Source organism: Alligator sinensis, unplaced genomic scaffold (assembly GCF_000455745.1).
Source record: "Alligator sinensis unplaced genomic scaffold, ASM45574v1 scaffold404_1, whole genome shotgun sequence".
Taxonomy (NCBI): domain Eukaryota; kingdom Metazoa; phylum Chordata; order Crocodylia; family Alligatoridae; genus Alligator; species Alligator sinensis.
In genome coordinates this window covers 4,200,042-4,200,958 of record NW_005841839.1, presented here as the reverse complement: position 1 = coordinate 4,200,958, position 917 = coordinate 4,200,042, and the positions used below count along the sequence as shown (strand labels likewise).

Here is a 917-nt window from a genome sequence, read left to right as displayed (position 1 = left end):
AGAAAGAGAGATGAAATGGAAGAAAAAAAGAAAGAAGGAAGTACTTGTGGAAGGGATGGGGGGAGAAAGGAAGAAGGTGGGATAGATGCCAATGATGGAGAGGCTGTGGAGACCTCTGTCAAGACACTGGCATAGAGAGAGGTAGGTGTGAGCCGCTGAGGTCTCTCTGGAGGAGGGACTATCTCCTGCCTGTGGGCTTGACCGCTTGCCTCTTGGCAGGTGATGCTGGAGCAGATGCAGGGTGTGGTGCGACTGGAGCTCTCTGGCTGCAATGACTTCACAGAAGCCGGGCTCTGGTCCAGCCTGAATGCCCGCATCACCTCCCTGAGCGTCAGTGATTGCATCAACGTGGCTGATGATGCCATCGCTGCCATCTCCCAGCTGCTGCCCAACCTGACGGAGCTGAACCTACAGGCGTACCATGTGACGGACACAGCCCTGGCCTATTTCACCGCCAAGCAGGGCTATACAACTCACACCCTGCGCCTCAACTCCTGCTGGGAGATCACTAACCACGGGGTAGTCAACATGGTGCACAGCCTGCCCAACCTGAGTGTGCTCAGCCTCTCTGGCTGCTCCAAGGTGACTGACGATGGGGTGGAGCTGGTGGCCGAGAACCTGCGGAAGCTCCGAAGCTTGGACCTGTCCTGGTGCCCTCGGATTACTGACATGGCCCTGGAGTACATAGCCTGTGACCTTCATAAGCTGGAGGAGCTCGTGCTGGACAGGTAGGTGGGGGACAGAGCCCTGCCTGGGAGCCACTGGGGGAGGCAGAGTGTGTGGGATCTGTGGAACACTCCTCCTGGCAGAGACCAGGATGGTCAACACAGGGACCTCCCCTGCTGCACAGCCTCCTGCCCTACGCCTTATGATGTCTGCCTGAGAGACATCTGGCTGGAGTAGCTGGGGCTCCGGTG

The 917-nt window shown here is 58.2% G+C and overlaps 1 protein-coding gene across 12 annotated transcripts in view; it reads left to right on the top strand.

Annotated features, from left to right (window-relative positions):
• The window catches only part of FBXL16 (F-box and leucine rich repeat protein 16), a 219,578-nt gene that overhangs the window by 203,199 nt on the left and 15,462 nt on the right, over positions 1-917 (top strand). For all 12 annotated transcript variants that reach the window (XR_003093998.1, XR_003093997.1, XM_025203921.1 and 9 more), the window contains one exon: positions 220-728. Coding sequence is in view for 10 of the 12 variants with exons in the window: in XM_025203921.1 (XP_025059706.1) it covers positions 220-728 (509 nt within the window). In the remaining 2 variants the exon portion in view is untranslated. The remainder of the gene's footprint in view (positions 1-219; positions 729-917) is intronic.